Source organism: Anguilla rostrata, chromosome 2 (assembly GCF_018555375.3).
Source record: "Anguilla rostrata isolate EN2019 chromosome 2, ASM1855537v3, whole genome shotgun sequence".
Classification (NCBI taxonomy): Eukaryota; Metazoa; Chordata; class Actinopteri; order Anguilliformes; family Anguillidae; genus Anguilla; species Anguilla rostrata.
This window is the reverse complement of record NC_057934.1, coordinates 60,605,906-60,626,713: the sequence shown is the minus strand read 5'-3', so window position 1 is coordinate 60,626,713 and position 20,808 is coordinate 60,605,906. Positions and strand designations below refer to the sequence as shown.

Here is a 20,808-nt window from a genome sequence, read left to right as displayed (position 1 = left end):
GGTACTGCGTGGGGCTCACTGCTACCTGCACACCAGGTACTGCGTGGGGCTCACTGCTACCTGCACACCAGGTACTGCGTGGGGCTCACTGCTACCTGCACACCAGGTACTGCGTGGGGCTCACTGCTACCTGCACACCAGGTACTGCGTGGGGCTCACTGCTACCTGCACACCAGGTACTGCGTGCGGCTCACTGCTACCTGCACACCAGGTACTGCGTGGGGCTCACTGCTACCTGCACACCAGGTACTGCATGGGGCTCACTGCTACCTGCGCACCAGGTACTGCGTGGGGCTCACTGCTACCTGCACACCAGGTACTGCATGGGGCTCACTGCTACCTGCACACCAGGTACTGCGTGGGGCTCACTGCTACCTGCACACCAGGTACTGCGTGGGGCTCACTGCTACCTGCACACCAGGTACTGCGTTGGGCTCACTGCTACCTGCACACCAGGTACTGCGTGGGGCTCACTGCTACCTGCACACCAGGTACTGCGTGGGCTCACTGCTACCTGTACACCAGGTACTGCGTGGGGCTCACTGCTACCTGCACACCAGGTACTGCGTGGGCTCACTGCTACCTGCACACCAGGTACTGCGTGGGGCTCACTGCTACCTGCACACCAGGTACTGCGTGGGCTCACTGCTACCTGCACACCAGGTACTGCGTGGGGCTCACTGCTACCTGCACACCAGGTACTGCGTGGGCTCACTGCTACCTGCACACCAGGTACTGCGTGGGGCTCACTGCTACCTGCACACCAGGTACTGCGTGCGGCTCACTGCTACCTGCACACCAGGTACTGCGTGGGGCTCACTGCTACCTGCACACCAGGTACTGCGTGCGGCTCACTGCTACCTGCACACCAGGTACTGCGTGCGGCTCACTGCTACCTGCACACCAGGTACTGCGTGGGCTCACTGCTACCTGCACACCAGGTACTGCGTGGGCTCACTGCTACCTGCACACCAGGTACTGCGTGGGCTCACTGCTACTGCACACCAGGTACTGCGTGGGCTCACTGCTACCTGCACACCAGGTACGCGTGCGCTCACTGCTACTGCACACCAGGTACTGCGTGGGGTCACTGCTACTGCACACAGGTACTGCGTGCGGCTCACTGCTACCTGCACACCAGGTACTGCGTGGGGCTCACTGCTACCTGCACACCAGGTACTGCGTGCGGCTCACTGCTACCTGCACACCAGGTACTGCGTGGGGCTCACTGCTACCTGCACACCAGGTACTGCAGCCTTTGTCACAGTCAAATCACAGCAGCAGCTTTGCATGACTTCCAGGGATGTTCTCTGTGCAGAGAACACGGGTCTCAAAATTTGACTATGAAAATGGCTCTTCCCACACTTTCTCTGAGCTCTCTGGGAAGTAATAAAAAAAAATGTAAGCTGAAAGTGTGAAGACAGCAGTGGGAAACAACCCTGTTCCTGTAGATTTGCACTGCAACCATAACACAGCATTCAACATACAGAGATCTGCATTGAGCTGCTAATTAGCAGAGTCAGGTGTGCAAAATTAGAGTTGAAATGAAAACCTACAGGAGACTAGATCTCCAGAACATGGTTGGTTGTCACTGGGTTACAGGGTGCGCATACATTAAAAGCAGGGGTTGGGCAGTTCCATTCTTGCAGGGCTTGTGTACATGCAGATGTTCATTTTCACCAATTACACCGGCCAAATAGGAGAATTAGTGGAATAAACCTAAGCAGGTGTAACCCTATATTAGTGCACAATTACACGTTTCATGTTGGGACTCAGAAACAGTCTTCAGCTGTCATCTATGAGCTTTTTAAGAAATGAAGCCAAAATATCCATTACAAAATGATGAGGCTAATTAAATAATTAAGTTTAAGAAGTTGGCATGAAATCCAGAAACACCCATCCTTGCCCACCTCTGATTTAAAGCAAAGCTTCTTCACACCACAAAAACGCTGGGATAACCTACGATAACACAGGCTTCATGAGCATTCACACGGATCTCACTGTACTGGAATACTGAGTGAAGTCATACAGCACATCTTCACGTGTGACATCCTGAGGATGCTATTTGTCTTTATGTACATCGATCATAAGCAAGCTGGTTAGACTGTAGAACAGATCCTCTTTTTGAATTTTTTATGAATGAATTTGCCGCCCAACAAAAGGGCTTTAAATGTCCAATTTCCACCCTAATTTGGAAGGTCTGAGTAACTATTTGTAGCTGCACTCTTGTGCAATCACCACTGCCGATTATCCGCGATTCTCCTCCAAAACATGTGGTGTCGCCAGCTGCTTCTTTTCACACCGCAGCCCACAGCCCAGCTCACACAGCTCACATCAGAGGAAGACCTTTCATATGCGGCTTTGGAATGCAGTCAACGGGCGCCCGAGTGACCAGCGGGGGGCGCTAGAGAGCAACGAACCACGGACCCCAAACCGACCGACCCTTTCCGTACCGGCCGCGGTCGGCCCCGGCAACCGAGCGCCTTTAACCCCTGGGCTCCCAGACTCACTCGTAGAAGTCGGACTTGGAGATCTTGAGGAAGGTGCAGTCCTTCACGGCCTTGATGGTGAAGATGAGGGGTTCGCCCGTCAGCACGGCCAGCTGACCCACCATCTCCCCCGGCTGCGTCACGAACAGGCACACCGCCTCCTGCTTGTCAATCATCCGCTGGTACACGTGCAGGCAGCCGGACAGGACGAAGTGCAGGCTGACGTCCTGGGGGGTGGGGGGGGGGTTGGAGCTGATTTAGCCACATCCTCACCCCACATGGGAACTTTGCACATTTAAACTGGACAAAGCCAGAGAAGCAGAACTACAGTGAGGCACTGTGAAAGCCTCATCACTTATGGGAGAGAGGAGAGGAGAAAGAAAGCGATACTGAGAGAAGGATGGAGGAGAGAGGAGAGAGGGGGAACGGAGGAAGGGCAGAAGAGGAAATGAAAGAGGATGACGGACAAGAAAGGAGAAAAGAAAGAGAAGAAGTGGGAAGAACAAAAAAGTAAAAGAGGGACGCATTTCGCTGACGCTCTCATCCAGAGGGACTTGCATAAACTCACAAAAAGGTTCAGGCAACGATGAGCTGAACCTTAGTGTGTAACTGACTCAGGACCTGGACATGCACAAAGCTACAGCACAAAGTTAGGGGCCCTGCTGGGGGCACGAGGGGGTCTGAGAGAGTGATACAGAGCCATGCAGAGAGAGGGGCGGGTGCTCAAAGGGAGAAAACCAACACCAACTTAGAAAAACTGTTTAACACCCAGTTACTGTACAGAATCTATTTTACCAAAAGTGAATGACAGGAACTGTAATAATACAAATATTAATTGTTTTTGTCGAATCAAAGAGCCGCTATTGGTTGTGACCATGATGATTTGGCATCAGCTTGTAGTTGCCTGAAACGTTTTGTGCGTTCGTGTATGTTGCTCTTGGGGAAAAAGGGGGCAGGTGCAGGGGCACCTGGAGCCCCTCCCTCTGCGTGTTTCAGGTACAGGGCTTCCAGTAGTAAATGGGACAGGAGGGTGCCGTTTCAGATGTGGCGTAGGCAGGGGGGTTGGTAAAGCTGGGGCAAATGCTGAGAGTCCGCAGTACTGCAGAGTGGCACAGGGGGGCGATATTGGGCCTACCTGGTCCCCCTGTCGCGCCAGGACCGCCCCAGCTTTGGCATGGTGCAGAGTCACCCTCCCGTTCAGCAAGGTGGGGTCCTGCCGAAAGAGACAGAGGAAAAAGTGGGGGAGGAGGGAGGGAGATAGAAAGAAAGGATAATGAAACAAACGTGTGTTAAGATCCAGCTATTTCAGAAGACTGCACAATTTCCTCAGTCTGTTTCCAACAAGAGCTGTATTGCCAAACCGGCAGTAAGCTCCAAGACAGATTCGATCTTGGAGCAAGAGCAGTCTCTGGAGAGTCAGACTGAGGACATTCTGAGTTCAGTAAAAGACGGGGAAATAAGGCTGGCTTTGCTTCAGGCTGTAGAGCGGAATAAAAACACTAGTACAGGCCACAGACGGGCGTCTCTGTGGGAGGGGGGCAGGCGGGAGAACCCGGACTCTAACCCTGTCCAGTGCTCGGCTGGCTCACATTCAGGTGAACGGAAAGGCCTCATTCGCACTGAACCTGTCCGGTTTAGAGGCCAACATGAACATACAAACCAAATAAACAGAGAGGATCCAGACCTGGACCTGCATGCAGTCATAGCTTAGGCTTCCAAATCAAAACTAACCAACTTTGTCCATTCTTTCATTATCGCATCGATATCTTTCTCTTTCAAACCCTGTGTTTTAGATGACCCTTGCAGACATAGAACATACTGAAGATATATAGAAATAAAACACATTACCAACAATATGCAACAGCTCACCAGAAAACACACAAATCACTGTCACTTTCCAGACCGCAATCCATTACACAACATGAAGCATAATTATCCATAATGCATTTATCATGACATTTCTGAGGATGTTTAAAATGCGCTCCATTTCCGTAAGGGTCCGGACGGGACGCACCTCGATTCGCATGAGTTTGAGGATCTCCTTCTGAGCCTCCTCAAACAAGGAGGTGCCGGCGCGCCCGTGCAGCGGCCCGTAGAAGGTCTCCAGACCCGCCTCCTCCTCGGCGTACAGGTACACCCCCGACGGGACCTCGTCCACAGTCACAGACTTCCTCTCCCTCGGGTCCTGGGACACGGACTGAGGAGGGACGGGGGGGCGGGGGGGAGATCATGGGCTAAATGTGTCTAACATGCAAACACTGTGCAGGAGCACATATGCATATGACTTCTGACAAGTGCACACACGTGTATACATGTATACACACCATCAGTATAATGAGTATATACTCTCTCACACACACACACAATCATGCACACACACACACACACACAATCGCACTCACGCACACAATTACACACACTCACACACACCAGAGAGCCCCATTCATTCCAAGCTGCACGTCCTCTCCTTATTTATTATACACTGTACTTGCTCACTATCTTCTCCAAAGACACACTCAGCATCCAAGATGGTCCTGTACACCAGTAAAACCACCCCGTACCACCTCCCCCTGCCTCCCTACCCCCTCCCCGTCCCCCCTCCCCATCCCCTCTCTGACCCGTGTGAAGGTGGGCGGGGTCGGGGCGCCGTCCTCTGCGGACACGGAGATGCGACCTCGCTCGTACGCCATGTCGAAGTCCGACCGCAGACTCTTCTGGATGCCTGCGCAGGTAACACAGGGAGCGGCGTGAGATCAGCATGCACTGTGCCAATGGACACGACCGCACCGCCCCCAGGCGACAGGCCTGCCCACCTACGGGGGCTGAGCTGTGCCAAAATTTACAAAGCGAGCGAGGAAGTGGAAGAGCCTGACTGGCAAGAGACTTGGCAAATAAACGGCATTTAAACAAAACAAACAACAAATTAAAGAAACAAGGAAGTGTGGTAAACGCCAGGCAAAGAACTACGACGAGAGAGAAGACTGCAAACGAGCAGACTGAGTGAACCACACAGGACTGCATTTCCATGATGTTGCGTGTGGTGTTCAAGGCAGAGGAGGTCATACTGTGGGACAGGGGGCAGCAGGGATTCGGGGAGCAGGGCTGGGGTGGGACAGCTGCACAGACTCACCGGCGATGTCCACAGGCATGGAGATGGCCCGACTGAGAGTTGGCACTGTGGTTCCTTCCTTCCCATGATCCCCTCCTGCAAGCACAGAGCACAGTCACCCTCAAACACACCTGCACAGTCACCCTCCTACAAGCACAGAGCACAGTCACCCTCATAAACACCTGCACAGTCACCCTCCTACAAGCACAGAGAACAGTCACCCTCCTACAAGCAGAGCACAGTCACCCTCCTATACGCACAGAGCACAGCCACCCTCCTACAAGCACTGAACATCCCTCCTAACACCTGCACAGCACCCCCTAAAGCACACATACCCAAAAAGCCGAGCACATCACCCTCAAACACGCACAATACTTAGCGAGACGCATCCTACAAGCACTTGTCCACAACTGCACATACGCCACTCTACAGCAATTTCTATGTATACTATTACGTAAAACACATTGCCTATAGATCTCTTTGTTGGTTTAAGCAGCAGATCGTTAACAAGGAAGCCATATTCCTAGCGAATGTTTGTGCAGTCACACGACTCCCTAGCGACCTGTATCAGTCATACTGGCTGCTGCATTTGCAGGAACAGCCGAGAGGGGCAGGGCGTGTGGGGGGGGGGGGGGCAAAGCCTGGCAGGAGGACTCCTAACAGACATAAAGGTTAGGGCTCCACTGCATTGGTGGAGCTGCCCTTGTTTTAGAGGTTGTCTCCATTACAGCCAGTGAATAATTGATGATCCACTCCCTTCTCCCCCCGTCCCATCTGCTGAGTAAGCGCTGTACCTTTCCCTAGAGTCTATAAAAACCAGACCTGCGCATGAACAGGACCACTTTCATCTCCTGTCACGGCTGGACAAGGTGGGAGCGGGGGGGAAGCGGAGTTTCGTGGGGCTGAGACTGTCTTAAGACTCTCAGTGGATTGATCCTACGGTGGTTTTTTTTCTTCCAGGAAGACCAGCAGTTCATGGACCCATTTGAGTGAGTACATGCATCTTACTGTCCAGGGGAAATGCAAAATAAATAAAACCATCTGTTTCTCTCTCCCTCGCTCCACTTTATTTGGAATGAGAAAACGCTTCTTCCACTGTTGCCCTCCACATCTTCTCCTCTCCTTTCTTCCCTCTTTCACAAATTTTAACAGCGTTCCCCCCCACATCGCCCCCCCCCCCTCACCTTGGGCCTCGGTCTTGACTGCGTTTTCGCGGTGCTCCTCGGACACAGTCATGCTGCCGAAACGCTTGTGCCGGACGGGGCTGGTGCGGGACGGGTGGGGGGACAGGGGCAGCAGGCGGAGCGGCTGCATCTCCTGTTGGGGGGGGGTTGGGGGGAGAGAGGGGGGGAGAATCACCTCCATCAACGCCAACATCACAATGGCCATGTGTACACACTTGGGAGTCACAGGCGCATTCCTGATGGATGAGTTAACAGGACGCAAAGAAATACTTTGCTTGTGTGTGTGTGTGTATGTGTGTGTGTGTGAGTATGTGTGTGAGTGTGAGTATGTGTGTGCGCATCTGTGTGTGTGTGTGTGTGCATCTGTAAGTGTGTATGTGAGTGTGTGTGTGTGTGTGTGCATCTGTATGTGTGTGTGTGTGTGTGCATCTGTATGTGTGTGTGTGTGTGTGTGTGAGTACGTGTGTGCGCATCTGTGTGTGTGTGTGTGTATCCGTGTGTGTGTGTGTGTGTGTCCGTGCGTGTGTGTGCATCTGTGTGTGTGTGTGTGCATCTGGGCATGCGTGTGTGTGTGCATCTGTAAGTGTGCATGTGTGTGTATGTGAGTGTGTGTGTGTGCGTGTGCATCTGTATGTGTGTGTGTGTGTGTGTGTGTGGATGTTTGTGTGTGTGTGTATCTGTGCGTGTGCGCGTGTGCATCGGTACGTGTGTGTGTGTGTGTGTGTGTGCATGTTTGTGTTTGTGCATACTCACATGGCTGAAGAGCTCGTTGGTCAGCCCCAGGTAGTTGTGCAGGGCCAGCACTGTTACCCTCTGGAGCCGAACCATGATGATCTGTATCAGAGAGGGAGACAAAGACAGGGACATATTTACCAATCAGAGGTGATCTTAAAACACACCTACACACTCACTCACCCATACACACACACACACACACACACACACACACGCGCACACACACATGCACGCACGCACGCACACACCCCTCTCACCTGCACTACTCGCACCAGACTTTCTGGATACTTCTCAAAGATGGACAGGAAGGCCTCCACAGGAAGTCGCAGCACAGTGGACACCTCGGCTGCCCGCGCCGACACTGTCCGATATGGCCTCTGGTGGCCCTGCCACACACAGAAAACAAAGAGCTCTCACCACAGTGCCCTCTAGAGACAGTCCTCCAAGGACAAAAAAAACAATCAATGAACTAATGTAAAATTCTTGTTGATCAGCAGTTTTTCCCGCACATACTAGAATTACAACCCTCTGCTTGAAGGACAGCATGGCGATGTATTACCTGATACTTTAATGAATTTTTTTACCGTTTCGGCACAAATTTTTTTTGTTTTAGCCTGAAATCCACAACAATGCATTTTATTCAATGACTGAAACTGTCCTTCAAACTACAAAACTCTGGGGGGGGGGGGGGGTTGGGAGTTAGGAACACAACAACAGGAGGCCAGTGCATTGAAAAGGCTGGTACACAGGAAGTAGTAAATGTGCAACAGGAAGTTGGGGCTCACAGTGATGACATCCAGGATGCTAAGCAGGCTGTGGACACTGTCTCCTGGGTACACCTCCTTAACCACTCCGTCTTTACCATCCTGCAAGAGAACACAACAACACAGCACGTCAAAACACAACGCTACACTACACTACGCAACACAACACGACACAACACAGCACGTCAAAACACTACGCTACACTGCGCAACACGACACAACACAACACAGCACGTCAAAACACTACACTACACTACACTACGCAACACAACACGACACAACACAGCACGTCAAAACACTACACTACACTACGCAACACAACACGACACAACATGGCACAACACAACAACACAGCACGTCAAAACACTACGCAACACAACACAACACAGCACGTCAAAACACTACGCTACACTACGCAACACGACACAACACAACATGGCACAACACAACAACACAGCATGTCAAAACACTGCACTACACTACGCAACACGACACAACACAACATGGCACAACACAACAACACAGCATGTCAAAACACTGCACTACACTACGCAACACGACACAACACAACATGGCACAACACAACAACACAGCACGTCAAAATACTACACTACGCAACACAACACAACATGGCACAACACAACACAACACAGCACGTCAAAACACTGCACTACACTACGCAACACAACACGACACAACACGGCACAACACAACAACACAGCACGTCAAAACACTACACTACACAACAGAAAACAACACGACACAATATGACACAACAGGACAACACAACACAGCACAGCACAGCACATCAAAACACTATACAATGCTACGGAACAGAACACAACTAACACAACACAATGTAACCTGACCCAACACAACACACTACGTCACAACACAACACTTCAAAACTCAAAATAACACAGCACTACGCAAAACAATGCGACAACACACCTCAACACAATAACACAACATAGCACAACATAACAAACACAACACTACAAAACACAACACAGCACTGCATCCCTCGCTCTCTCTTGTTTAAAATGAGACCACAATAATTTTCTCATTATACAGACTTTTTAAATAATCTGATTAACTGTAGTCGGGCGTTAGGAGGTGGTAATCACTAACATCTTAATCAGATGGCAAGTGGAAACAAACCATGAAACTAACTAATCCTACACACAGTCACACGTGTGCATGCATTCAGTCAAACACATACTGAATACTCACATACATACACTCGCTAGCCTTGAAATGCTCTCAATAAAAAACCCACACACACCAACACACACACACACACACGCACTATTACACACACACACACACACACACACACACACACTCACACACACACCTGGCCGGTGAGGCACAGCTCCAGCTTGCCGTCCTGCACTACGTAGATGCTGCTGTCGGGCTGGCCGGGGCGGAAGACGTACTCCCCCTGCTGGAACTGCAGGAACACCATGTGCTTACACAGTTCCAGAAACAGCGGCTTCTCAAAGTGTCCCAGGACCCTGCGGGGTAACCACGGAGACGCAGCGAGGTTAGCGCACCACGACAACACACCAATGATGACCACAGAGACAACGACACACACAGACACACTGATGTTAGAGTGAACACACACCTCACTGACACACCCCACACACACCACCACACACACAGCATGCACGCACGCATGCATGCACATACACACACGCACACACACACACACACACACACACACACACATCATGCGACATACCGCACGTTCTTGAGCATGTAGAGCACTTCGGAGGGGAGGTGGGAATTGGCCACGTCGAACTCGGTGAGGTCCGCCTCCAGCACAGAGGGCGGGGGCTCCTTCATCTGCAGCGTGGGGACCTCCTTCTTAAAGCGCAGGATCCTGGGGAGGAGCAGGAGGAGGCGGGAGGATGGGGGGGACAGGGGGAGAGAGGAGGGAGGGAGAGATGGGGAGCAGGGATTAATGGGGAGAAGGAGAGAGAAAGAATAAGAGAGAGAGACAACAAGACAGACACAGAAAGACAGTGACACAGACACGGACACAGAGAGACAGAGAGAGAGATTGAGAGAGGAGAGAGAGAGAGAGAAAGACAGAGAGATGGAGACACAGAAAGAGACAGAGAAAAAGAGTGACACAGACAGACACAAAGAGAGAGACACAGAGAGAGAAAGAGCGAGAGACAGAGATTGAGAGAGACACAGAGACAGAGAGATGGACGTAGTGAATCAAGAAGAGAGGCTGCTTATACCACATCACCACTGTGCAGCTTCCAGCAGCTCTAGTGCAGCACAGCAGGATGCAGGCGATACGGGGCTGCTTCTCACTTTTTGGCAATGTTGAGCATCTTCTGCTTCTTCTTCAGGCGTGGCCGTGAAGAGGAGGTGCTGCCCACCAGGGAGGAGGTAGACTGGGACACCTGGAGGGGCGAGGGACAGGGGAGAGTGGGCAGGAGGACAGGTAAGCCTGCGTTCTGAACACCACTCAGCTCACCCAACCCAACATGGCATTGAAACAAAACAAAAAAACACACCCACCCGCTCGCTCACCTTCCTCATGATCTTGCGCCCGTAGAACAGGACCTTGTCCCTTTTGCGGAAGCGGTATTTGGGGGTTTCCTGTGCCTCCAGGTCTGTGCGTCCCACCACGGGAGAGAGGGAGGAGAGAGAGAGAGAGAGAGAGAGAGAGAGAGAGACAGCCGGTGACCTTTCTTTTGCTGAACCGCTGATCTCAGAACAGCAAGAAGCGAAGGGAGCAAGCTGACCGATCCCAGAACGGTGACAAAGACAGTACAAAATGCACACTGATGTCATAACAGCCAGCTGGGAAGCACGCAGGTGCTGATCTGAGATCAGTCGGCGGAGCAGGAGAAGACGAGTGTTTTAAGGAAATGGAAGAATACGCAGTGAAACCGTGACTGGCGCAGTACGGGGTGACGAATTCACACAGGGCACCGACCCGTACCCGTGAGCACCCAGGCAGGCCTATGAGAGAGCCGCCATACTGAGGCCAGGCAGACAGACACACGGACGCTGCGGGGTCAGAGAGATGCACGGGGGGGTCGGGGGGTACTGACTTCGCAGCTTGATCCTCCGCAGGACGAAGAAGATGAGGATGGCGATGAGGACGATGGCGATTCCCGCGCCGATTACGATCCCCACCATCTACACGGAGCGGAGCGTGAAGATGAAGGGTAAGGACAGAGGGAGAGAAAGAAAGGTGGACAAAGGAGAGAGATGAAGAAAAGATCACAATAAAAGAGCCAATGAGCGGCGAGAGAAGGACAGGTAAAGAAAGGGAAGGATGGAGAGAGTATCAGAGAGCGCAGAAGAGGAGAAATAGAGAGGTTGAGCAAGGAGAATGAGAGATGGAGGGAAAGAGGGAAGGCGAAAGAGGTGAACCATGAGAAAAGGGTAAATCAGAAATGAGGTAAAGAGATGGAGTTAGAGGAGAAAAGGGGGATGAGGAGAGAGGGGGAGGAAAAGAAAATGACATAAGGAAAGCTTCAGCCATTTAACTTGATCTCCATGACAGCATATGACACAAGTAATGTAATAACATGGTTAAATACAAATCGGGGAGCCACAGCACAGCAGTACTGAGGTATCCCATCAGTCACTGGTGCGGAAACCACATGATCACAAGGCCAGACCATCAGTCAGCACACGCTCACCATGCTGGTCTGCAGCTGGTCCTCCACTATAGACTTGATATTGACCAGCCCTTCCTGCAAAAAACAAGAACCCCACACAGAAATGTTCAAATATGAGACACAGCTTCTGTTACAACACCCGCAGTGCCACAGAGAAAAGCAGCTACTTCTGTTTTTAATTCCAGTCCGGCATAACCAGATATTAAAGCTACAGTTAAAAAAAACAATATTTAGATTAGTGGTTTAGAAACCCATGCCCAAAAAGAAACGCGATTAAACAGTTGTACCAGGCTTGAGGCTTGCTTCAGCAGGACACACAGAAGAGTTTTAATTACATGTATTAATGTAATTCCACAGCATTCTGTGTGTGCATTTCAAGGTGCTCACGCGTCGTTAGTCTGCGATTAACAGGCCAAGCAGGTGAGACTCGAGGAGGATGTAGCTCTGTCGGTTTTAGTTTTCCCCTTTAAAATGAAGGACAAACCACTGCAGTGGAGATATCTGAGACCAAGAGTCCTGATGCCAGAGACGAGATGGAGCTGAAAGATCAGAATCTAGACTCTGCGTGTGTGTGAGTGCGTGTGAGAGAGAGTGTGTGTGTGCGTGTGTGTGAGTGCGTGTGAGAGAGTGAGTGCGTGTGTGTGAGTGCGTGTGAGAGAGTGAGTGTGTGTGTGTGTGTGTGTGTTTGAGTGCGTGTGGCACACAATTCCATCTCTCTCACGCTCCAGAGCACGGGACATGGAACTCGTTCCCAGCGCATTCTTGCCGCTCAAGATGCGACCCCGGGGTCTAGCGAGGGGGGGGCGGGATTTCGGTGCCCCCCGCCCCCCTCTGGGAAACACGCTGGGAGACACAATAAACATTGTGTTCTTTCCACCGCCGACGGCTACAAAAACCGCTACTGTAACCCCCTCCTGCCCGTCGCGTCTAGGCACAGGGCTTGGGTTTGAACTGGGGCAAGCGTGTCAGTAGCGTTGGAGGTTTGCCAAAGAGAGCAACGCACAGCCAATCAGCAGAAGCCAAAGGTCTGCTCCGTAGCCAATCAAATAAGAGAGGGAGAAGAAAGGGCCAATGCAGAAACAGCACACACCGTAAAGGTAAACAGAGGTGCATGAAACAGGCAGGCACAAACCCACGGTATAGCCTCACTCAGCTGCTCCCCCGCCACACGCTGGCTTCTCTCTTCTGGACTGCGCTACACTCTGTTTAGTCCTCTTAAAATGCAATTATCATTCATCAGTACTGCACCCTTGTCTTTTAGGCCGCAGTACTCCGTTCAATTTTGATTTACCAAAGGCAAAACTAGACTAGAAAACGGCTTACTTTCAGGCCTGTACAGAAGCACCGCACCGTGAAGTTAGGCAGACAGACACGGACAGACAGAGGGACTGCGAGTCTGCTGACTCAGCGACGTGAGAGAAGCGTCACGTGACATGCACTTCCCCCTCTTCAGCCACAGAGCCTGCCGGACGTTCAGCGCGAACTACGGCGAGCGTACGGCAGCGCAGAGGTACCATGTTAAACTGCGCTGCGGAACGCCAGGGTCCGGACGTCGCCATCGTCGCTCGTCAATCACGGTGCGTGGGGGAGGGGGAGGGGCTAAGGACTCCTACAGCAGTTACCGGCCCCCGAGTGATCGGATGTCCGCTGCTGTCTGTCTGGAGATGCGGCCTGACAGATGGGGCAGGGTCACTGAAAGGGGGGGCAGGGTTACTGAGTGGGGGGTGGGGGGGCGTGGTCACTGACGGGGAAGAAGGGTTTAGCGGGGGGAGGAACGCTCACCTCTGTGGGGTCAGCCTCTTGTTCCGATGTGCTCTGTCCCATTCTAGCCCCACCTCTTCACAGGGCTGGTCCATCAACGGCCGCTGAATAATAATAATAATTATCATCATCATCATAACCATAATAATAATGGACAATAAATAATAATAATAATAATAATAATAAACAATATGCTATTCCTGAAGTATTTTCAAAGGGCTTTAAAAAAATTTGGCCTCTAAAATAACACAGAAGGGAAATTAAGAAATGCCAGACTAGGCAGTTAAATCACAGATGAAAATCTAATGCACGCAAATTTTGGAAATTAACAGGTTAAGAACACAATTTAACAGAAATGCAGGGTCAAAGAAACTGGTTTGGGTTTGTGAAGTGGAAGAGGAGAGCAACGAATGCAAACCACGCTTACCAAACAGCCTAGCCCCGTGCTCATAGCGCTCTGCTTTTCAACAGGACAACGCGACATAGCTCAGGAGTAAACCGATTGTCTGCAGTGGAGGTGCGAAACCGCCTGGCATGTGAAGGTCCTTGAGCAGACCTAACCCTAACTGCTCTGCGAATGGAGGCATCAGTAGCGCTTGATAAAGCGCTATAGCAGTCATTACATCAACAAAACGGGCCTAACGGACGTCCACAACGTGGTACGACGGTAACTTTGTACCGCCGTGTGGCGGAAGGCTCCGGACCACGCAGAGCTCTCCGGCACGCCGCGAGGCCTCTGTACTGAGCGTGTGCAGAACAGGCCTCGCTGCGGCGGTCGCTATCTCCACGTTAGCGGAAGCGCTACGAGATAAGCGCTGCCTGCGCGGCCCAATCGGTCCACAGGGCTCCAGATGCTCCCAGGCAGCGCTAGCTGATCCCCCGAGCCCCTCGTTTTGAGTCACGCCCGGGGGGACCCAGAACCCACCCCCACCACCCCTCCATCCATCACCTAGACAACCCAAAGGGAGTCAAACACCCTTCTGGTGACCTCCCCCGAGCCCTACCTCTGAAACTTAACCCCTTCGCTGCTGTTCGAAAAGACATAAGCGTGGGCTCACACACATTCAAAACGCACAAGTACGAAGGTACACAAACATGTAACCACACACACACACACACACGCACCCGCACGCACGCACGCACGCACCCACACACACACAAACACACGCCATGCACTGCTCAAAGGGACACAGCGCAGAACACGGCATGCGACCCAAACCGAGAGGCCGTGTGTCCCGTTTACGAAGACAGCCTACGTTACGCGACCACACCCCTCCTGGCTGCCCTCGGCTGTAATTTTCCATGGCAATCTCTGCCATCCTTCTGAGCCAAAGGCAGGCCGCGGCGCGCACCTTCAGGCACTGAGAGAGGAGTCTCAAATTACCGCACGCACCCACGGCACCCAGCGTTCACACTTTGGGTTTTTCCTCTTCTCTTCAAACCGCGGCATCTTACGATAACCCTGCAGGGCACCCCACACGCGTGCGTGCACAAGAACAACTGTGCTGTGAATCTGATTCTAGTCACCCTCATGGGTTACCTGCACATGAAACCTCAGCCTGTGTTCATCCATTACCTACACCACGAAAGCTACCTGGAAGCTCCACCCACTAACTGCCCGATTGGTCCACTTCATTTTCTGGCACCACTCACGCCTGGCTCTGTCACAATGCGAGTGAACATAACGAGGGGGGAGGTACACTAAGGTAAAACCTTATTTTGGGTCCAGGTTTTGCCTCAGGGTGTCTGCGACGCCCTGTGATCGGAAGCCGTGAGTTTTTAACCAGCCAGCTCCACCCCCGTGTCATTGTTCATCCGGAACAATCCAGCCAGTGTCCCGGGGCAGGCGCGATCTGGGAGGAACACACCCACTTTCCCAGCACAGCAAATTCTAGGGTTTGGGGGGGGGGGGGGGGGGGGGGGGGTCATGTGGCATCTCTCAGTGTCTGTTCACTGAACGCAAGCTCAGGAGGAGAGTAGAACAGCCATATTGCTCATACACGCAAGGTTTCTCTTCTGTCATTTTCCAAATGTGTCATCCTTCAGTCACTTTCTCTTTGCCTTAACATTACAATGGTAAATAAAATAAATAAACAAATAACAAGCATGCACAGGCACATACACACACACCCACACGTTATCAAGGGAGCAACAACTAAGCCTCTGTAAAATGCCTACAATTTTATTAATGAATCTTAAAAACCACATAAATACAACTTAACCAACAGACACGAGGCTACATGGGGAGAAACCTTTCATCTCAATTTTACAGGAGAGGCATCCTAGGGATTGCAACTGCTGGCAGGAACCACAGTCCAATAAGGACACAACCCGGACGTTATTACTGTAGTATTTACCTCCTATACTGTATTTTTACAAAGACACGTTATTACTACACTATTGTCCTCTTAAAATGTATTTTAAAAACCTTTCCCTTGGAATCCAATGATCCACGAGCCCCCCATAAACGACCAAAGCAGATGCTCACCCGCAGTGCCGGTGTGTTGATGCGATGATTGAAACATGAGGTTTCTGTTGCGTTCAAAACAATGTAACTAACGAGCTAAATTGTTTTTTCCTGGCGAATAGCTTCCAAAACTCCAGAATAGACCCCGAAGCACCACACGTTGAGCAGGGCAATTCAATGGCGTAGTTCCGAAATTTCTGTGGGACCTCCTCTATTGTTCTTTAGCCCTTGTCAGACTGTAGCGAGCGAACCCAAACCAATTAAGCATGAATTAACAATGTAATGTGACTCGGTTTTATGTATTTTATTTTTTGTGAGCCATCAACAGCACATACTATGTCCCAACTCGCCAACAAGTACGAACCCGCAGCCTGCGCGGATCTAAGTGCACCTGGTCATACAATGATGTACGCGGCTAACATTGGCTAGCCTGACTTCCACTCACACCCACTGCACAGCAGGCAAAACCACGCAATAGATCTGCCCGGAGTGCCCGCTATTCTTATTTCTGGGAAATAGCACAGACCACCACCTACTCCTCAGACCCGGCGGGGAAAAAAGTTCTTACTTAATTGTTTGACACAACACAAGTGTAGCCCATATTGGACGATGAAACATGTCGCAGTGAAATTATTTTCAAACAAATTATTCATTTTATTTCTACTGAATGTCCCTCGTATACATCTATGGTTTCTGAGATTATTACCAGAAACTCGTCATCAAAAATGAATTACCGGGTTTTAGGAGCAAATAAATGTCTGCAACTAATTATTATCAAACGCAGACAATAAAACGTAGCTAGTTAAACAGCGAGTAGCCATTAGTCAACCCTGGCAGCGATTGAGAAATATTCAGTTACAGGCAGCAGTGATGTCAAAGTCCACTGATGTGTAGCTAGTTGAATAAATTAGTTTAGTGTCTCTTAGCAATCTACTTATTGTTTGCTAGCTGACTAGACCCATTTATGTCGGCGATTTGTGGTTATCCACGAGCACTCGCAGGCTGGCAAGCCCTGTAGCCAGCAAGTTATTTAATGAAGCACATTATATTTAGCTTGCCTGGGTATTTTCCGATCCGAGCCGCTATGACGAAAGTCAGATAGCTAACGTTAGCTCGCTATGCCATCCTACATTTGCCATGTAATGTTTATTTCTCTCCCAGTCCTGACATTTTCTTTTGTTTGAGCAACCTAACGTTACAGCAATTCAGTTGACATCTACTTATCCTCTGACTTGTGTCAGTGGGCCGTTGAATGCGATGATGCTGCGTTTTGACCCCAGAGCAGCAACAACAGTCAACACCGAGGGAAATTTGTATGCTGGGTACAGCTTGCTCGCACCTCGTTTAAACCATCGCCTACTTAACGCAGTTAACATGTAGACAGATGTTGATATGGATAGGCCGAGGCACATCAAGTCAGCGACGTCCTTTCATATCAAATCCCCTTTTTAAAATAACAGCAGGATTTTGAATGCATAGCTGTCTTACCTGACCCAGAGCGGCTCTCGTCAATCTCCTCTGTCAAACACCGACTCCGGAAACACCCATTAGAACCAACTCCACCCCCTTTGCGCTGGAAATGTGGCTTTGACCAATCGCAATAGGAAATCTCCGTCATTTTCACCAATCGGGATAGATCGATAACCGTCACTCACAATCCACCCACTTACAACTAGTGGGAGAAGTAACCAATCGTACGGCAGGTTTGCAAAGAGCCGCTGAGAAGAGATCCACGATTGGCGAGTTACTTTGGGAGTGACGGAAAATTAAGCCAATGCGTTAAACACACAGTGTCCGCAGTACTGTGCAATCAAAGTCAGTTATGACTTTACCTCTGTGCTGGTGTGTTGCATTGCATTGGCTTTAATCTAACCGCAATCATCCGGCAAACTAGCGCGTTTTAGGTGCAAGTTTAAGCAAGTATGCATGATTTAATCAGGAGAACAATCTTCGTTTTGCCTACGATTTACAGCTAGCACTGTGCTAAGCCTGATTATAAATGCGTCAACGGTCACTTGCGTAGATTGCGCTGGCCTCTGCTTCCGCTACTGGTCCTGGGCTACAGTGTAGCATAATGGTCAGGGAACTGTGTTTAATAGGCTGGATGAATTCTGACATTGCAAATTCACTTTGGCCACTGCTGTTGTAGCATTGAGCGAGGTAACCTCAATTACTTCCAGCTTTATAATGTATAAATAATAACGGGCTAACAGTATTGGTTAATAGTCCATTAAGTCATTATTGTGTGAAAAATACTACAGCTTCAAACATTATTATTATTATTATTATTATTATTATTATTATTATTATTACACATTTTTATTTAAAGCACTTTTCCTGACACTCAAAGACAATTACATAAAATTGAGTAAAATAATCCTAAAATCACATACACACACACACACACACATATATATGAATGTATATAAATATTTATATAAATAATAAGATGACAGCTGTTCCTATGTGCAACAATTCATTTTAACATGAGTCAGCTCAGAAAGGCTCCAAGCCAAAGTTCGCACTGAACAGTGAACACACAATTATGACATGTTTGCAGTAGACTGGATTGATTCATGCTGCATAGCTCAACATGCTTGAGTTAAAAAAAAAAAATTCTGTTTATGCTATCTGGGGGAACTCCTCAGTTTGGGCCCCAGTTCTCCCTGCACACTTCCTGTTGCGTCGGCTCAGGAAGGCCACCAGGCCAGGCGCGTTCCAACAGAGGTGCCCGTGTTTACGGTGAAGCTGCGGAATGTGGAATGTTCTCCATTTGTATTCCACCAGGCATGCCTCAGAGTAAATTAACAGCGTGGCTGGAAAGTTCTAAATATTTTATTAAATTGCATTATTATGGTGGGGGTGGGGAGGGGAAGCAGAGAACTGATCTGATGACTCCTACAGTACGTTTGTTATTCCGCCGCGGAATTACCGTAAATCACACGTCTCCTCTGACCGCTTGAGAACACAGAGAGCTTAGTCTCTGACATAACAGCTCGTGGAACACCCGGGAAGTAACGTAGAGCACACGGTCTCCCAGAACAATGGCGACAGATCCGCCGTTCAGCGCCGAGCCCGTGGAGTCCAGCGTTACGGGGGGAAAATCTTCGGCGTCCTTTCATTCAGTCAACAGCATGACTGAGTCCTCTCTTGTCTGGCATCACAATCTGTCCTGCGCTCAAGTGCCTTGTGCACACAGCTTGATTCGCACAAATTGCATTACACCTGACTCACAAATATCAGTCAGCACCTCAGCATGCAAATATCATCCTGCCGCAAGCAAGCTTGTTATATTCTTGCTGGCATGCTCAGATGTTTTAAGGTAAGGGACATAGCTTACTCTGGGACGTTAAAAAATCAACAGACATCAAGGTGCATTGATTTTGCTTTCCATTCTGACATTCAGGTCCTTTCATAGTTTATTGTCTAACCATGCTTGGTGCAGGACTGTGTTCACAGTGGTGTTCACATCAAAGAGTAGTTACTAACTTATTTCAAATGTGTGCTTTATCAGTGGTGCTGTCATTGTTATTGTTGAATTTCTGATGGCACAGGTCACGTGCAAGAAAACAGCTGCACCAAGCAAATATTCTGTATGTTCAATGGCCATTAATCCACTGAGGTGGATTCTGTCAACTGGAGTATATAGATATCAGGCAATCAATATATTTTATGATGATCTGTACAATCCATTACATTGTTGACCTTATGTTTTTTATTGATTGCTGGATTGTTTCATTGACATCGACGTCATCAGTTGAACTTTGTCCACCTAACACTCATTATGATTCCGGGGATAATGTTTGGCATCCAGCCAGCACATATAGTCACCTTCAAGAGGAATAGTTTCTCATATGCAGCTGCCACTACAAGGTGGAGGGCATTCGGCTCATGCATGATATTGGCATGCTCTAATCAAATTTTGAAAAGAATCCTTACAAATGTGTATTAAATATAGAAATGACTAAGAGCATGATTATTGTAGACATAGAGGGAGAGGGATCTGGCTTGCTGGGTAATTAGCATGAAGCTGCCAATTATTGTTTCATCATAAATCCATCATAAAACTAGTGAACTGCATGTTACATGACTGGTATATTTTTCTTAATTTCCTTAATTGTGGTAGAGAAATAATTATTAATCAAAGAACACAGATTCTCAGAATTGGTAAGAACACAAAGATTTGCAAACATTTGGCGCCATCTTCTGGAATAAAAACAACACGAGGGGTTTTCTTCACACTTGGTGCCTCCTTCTGGTGGTAAGCTGCCAACACATTGACAACGGCAACTTCATTTAACCGACGTTAATATGAAACTTCTGCGTCTCAACAACCCCCACCCCCCGTCTTTTTAAAAACTCTTCCTTCATCATGTGTTTTTCTGTGCACTTTAATACATATTTAAGTAATCCAGATTTATTACTAACCTTCACTCTTAATCCAATACCAGCTGCATTTAACTGAGAGCATGCACACTTTCAGTGTGTATCCAAATATAAATAGTAGGTGTAGGATATTATCAAGGACAGGTCACATTGCAAGACAGGAGTATAGGCAACATTATGCAATACCCAGACACCAGAGAGGTGACACATCCAATGTCCTGCTGATTCTGTAAATTAAGTGAAAATGTCATTCTCTA

General features: G+C 49.5%; 1 protein-coding gene across 8 annotated transcripts in view; it reads right to left on the bottom strand.

Annotated features, from left to right (window-relative positions):
- pnpla6 (patatin-like phospholipase domain containing 6) overlaps positions 1–17,808 on the bottom strand; it is a 39,887-nt gene extending 22,079 nt beyond the window's left edge. For 2 of the 8 annotated variants that reach the window (XM_064323521.1, XM_064323528.1), the window contains exons 1-18: positions 17,654–17,671; positions 13,720–13,802; positions 13,452–13,608; positions 11,959–12,012; positions 11,362–11,449; positions 10,823–10,917; positions 10,613–10,704; positions 10,029–10,169; positions 9,639–9,798; positions 8,303–8,383; positions 7,775–7,903; positions 7,536–7,616; positions 6,783–6,915; positions 5,620–5,694; positions 5,108–5,211; positions 4,504–4,686; positions 3,625–3,702; positions 2,511–2,716 (exon numbers count right to left, since the gene is read on the bottom strand). In XM_064323521.1, the coding sequence (XP_064179591.1) occupies positions 2,511–2,716; positions 3,625–3,702; positions 4,504–4,686; positions 5,108–5,211; positions 5,620–5,694; positions 6,783–6,915; positions 7,536–7,616; positions 7,775–7,903; positions 8,303–8,383; positions 9,639–9,798; positions 10,029–10,169; positions 10,613–10,704; positions 10,823–10,917; positions 11,362–11,449; positions 11,959–12,012; positions 13,452–13,496 (1,745 nt within the window). In that variant the 5' untranslated portion in view covers positions 13,497–13,608; positions 13,720–13,802; positions 17,654–17,671. Of the gene's footprint in view, positions 1–2,510; positions 2,717–3,624; positions 3,703–4,503; positions 4,687–5,107; positions 5,212–5,619; positions 5,695–6,782; positions 6,916–7,535; positions 7,617–7,774; positions 7,904–8,302; positions 8,384–9,638; positions 9,799–10,028; positions 10,170–10,612; positions 10,705–10,822; positions 10,918–11,361; positions 11,450–11,958; positions 12,013–13,451; positions 13,609–13,719; positions 13,803–16,186; positions 16,615–17,653 lie in introns of those variants that run through there. The other 6 variants (XM_064323525.1, XM_064323529.1, XM_064323522.1 and 3 more) reach the window with 5 other exon arrangements.
- Between the last annotated feature and the right edge of the window lie 3,000 nt (positions 17,809–20,808).